At 37.9% G+C, this 2103-nt stretch overlaps 1 protein-coding gene across 1 annotated transcript; it reads right to left on the reverse strand.

The window, feature by feature from the left end:
* Positions 1 to 467: 467 nt before the first annotated feature.
* On the reverse strand, positions 468 to 1880 carry LOC120526648 (zinc finger BED domain-containing protein 5-like). The gene has a single exon (XM_039749805.1). The coding sequence runs from the start codon at positions 1878 to 1880 to the stop codon at positions 468 to 470; it is 1413 nt and encodes a 470-aa protein (XP_039605739.1).
* Positions 1881 to 2103: the final 223 nt, after the last annotated feature.

Here is a 2103-nt window from a genome sequence, read left to right on the forward strand (position 1 = left end):
ACACTTCCGGGTCAGGATATATAAAAGCACTGTGAGAGCTGCCAGACGGCGAGCTGAGCTGGGTGGAAGGGTGGCAACGCGTCTGGGAGCTGGAGGATTGGTTTATTGTAATAGTTATTGTGATTTGTATGAATATAGTGGAGGAGAGGGTGCTTTGTGCACTGTGGCAATTTAATAAAGTCACTTATTGGATTTTTACCTGGTGTCTGGAGTCGTGGACAGGGGTTCAAGGGAGCGAGAGCGCCCCCTATCTGTCACAGTGGCGTAGTCGGCAGGATACTCTAGCGCAGTGGTTCCCAACCTTTTTCTTGTAGCGACCCCTTTTTATCATAGCCATATGACCCGCGACCCCCCATGCAATTGAAATAGATATTTATAATACGATAATTGAAAAAAAACACAAAAAAATTGTATTTTAGTATAATTTTATACATTAAGCTAAATTACATTATTTTAATAATTAAATTTTAATGTGATGGTTGAAATTGCAACTTATCAACCAATCTCGAAATTCGTGGCTGAGTATTCGTTAACGCCAATCTCATATCGTTCTCAACATTTAGTTGATTTCTTTCTTTCGTTTTTAACCAAAGAAGAGTGGAAAATCCACTCTCGCAGAGATATGTCGATACAAATGGAATTAAAATTCGAAAGGCAAGCATTGTCACATTCGGGTATGAATGATACATACTACACCAGAATTGTGTGAGCAATTTTTCATTAAACAAGTTACGTGCCGAGGAATCATTCCGTAAATCTATGAATTCATCTTGTAATTCATTAGGAATGTTTGTTATATCAAGAGATGCAGAAAACGGATTACGTGTAAATGTAGTTTCTTCTTCCTTCAGCTTAGGGAAGTAACGCTCCAGTTCCTTCTCAAGCGATTCGAGATGCCCGACAATCTCCTCCTTCAATTTTTTATTTATTTCACCTCCAGATTCATCTACCACACTGCAGAGTTTCTCAAACATGGCAATATTTCCAATATTTACTTTCCTTCGCCAGTTTTGCAGCTTGGATAAAAATGCACAGAGATTTTCGTGAAATACGATAATATTTGTTTCCTTTCCCTGCAGTTTCAGGTTAAGCTTATTTTGCTGTTCTAATATATCTGCTAAATATGCTACTCTTTCCAACCAAGCTTTGTCGTTAAAGTATACCAAAAGATCATGTTTCTCTTGTACATCTAGGAACAATTTAATTTCATCTTTCAATTCAAAGAAACGATTCACAACATTCCCTTTTGATAACCAGCGTACTGCAGTGTAGAAAAACAGAACCTCGTGATTAGAATCCATGTCTTTGCACAGTTCTTTAAACAGACGCGTATTAAAAGCTCCAGATTTTATGTAATTTACGATTTTTATAACTGAATCAAGAACCGCTTGCAAAGGAATTGGAAGAGTCTTACTGGCACGGGCATACCGGTGAATCATGCAGTGGATTCCCTTTGCTTGAGGAGCTAGTTCTTTTACTTTTTTCTGAAAGCCTGATTTTGACCCAAGCATAGATGGTGCGCCATCCGTACAAACTCCACAGACATTTTCCCACTTTAATCCTCCAGTCTCAAAAAACGCATTAATCTTCTCCATAATGTCTTCACTTTTTGTTGTACTTTCAAGTCCACTACAAAATAGGAACTCTTCTTTAATATCATCTGAATGAATATATTTCACGAAGACAAGCAACTGAGCACACGAGCTGATATCTGTTGATTCATCAACTTGGAAAGAAAACAATGGTGAAGCCTTGATTTCATTCAGAATCTGCTCTTTGACGTCTTCGGACATATCTGTTATACGCTGAATAGTATTATTAGAAAGAGATATTCGTTGCATCTTTGCTTCACTGGAATCCCCAAGGACTAATTTCACCATCTTCAACATGCAAGGTTTGCTAAGTTTTTCTCCAATTGTGTGAGTTTTTTTTTTGCTTGGCGATTTCTAATGCGACTTCATATGATACTTGAATTAATACTTTGTTTGATTGCTGAAAACTTCCTGCTCGATCAAGTCTCTGTCTTTTGCAACTAGTTTCATGCCGACGAAAGAACTCCAAATCCTTTTTAGTGTATTCTGAATGCGCTGTCTCTAAGTGACG

The sequence above is a fragment of the Polypterus senegalus genome, chromosome 3, assembly GCF_016835505.1.
Source record: "Polypterus senegalus isolate Bchr_013 chromosome 3, ASM1683550v1, whole genome shotgun sequence".
NCBI lineage: Eukaryota > Metazoa > Chordata > Cladistia > Polypteriformes > Polypteridae > Polypterus > Polypterus senegalus.

Bases quoted from the DNA above. Each gene is read 5' to 3' on its own strand.
- LOC120526648 (XM_039749805.1), bottom strand. From the start codon at position 1,880: ATGGTGAAATTAGTCCTTGGGGATTCCAGTGAAGCAAAGATGCAACGA.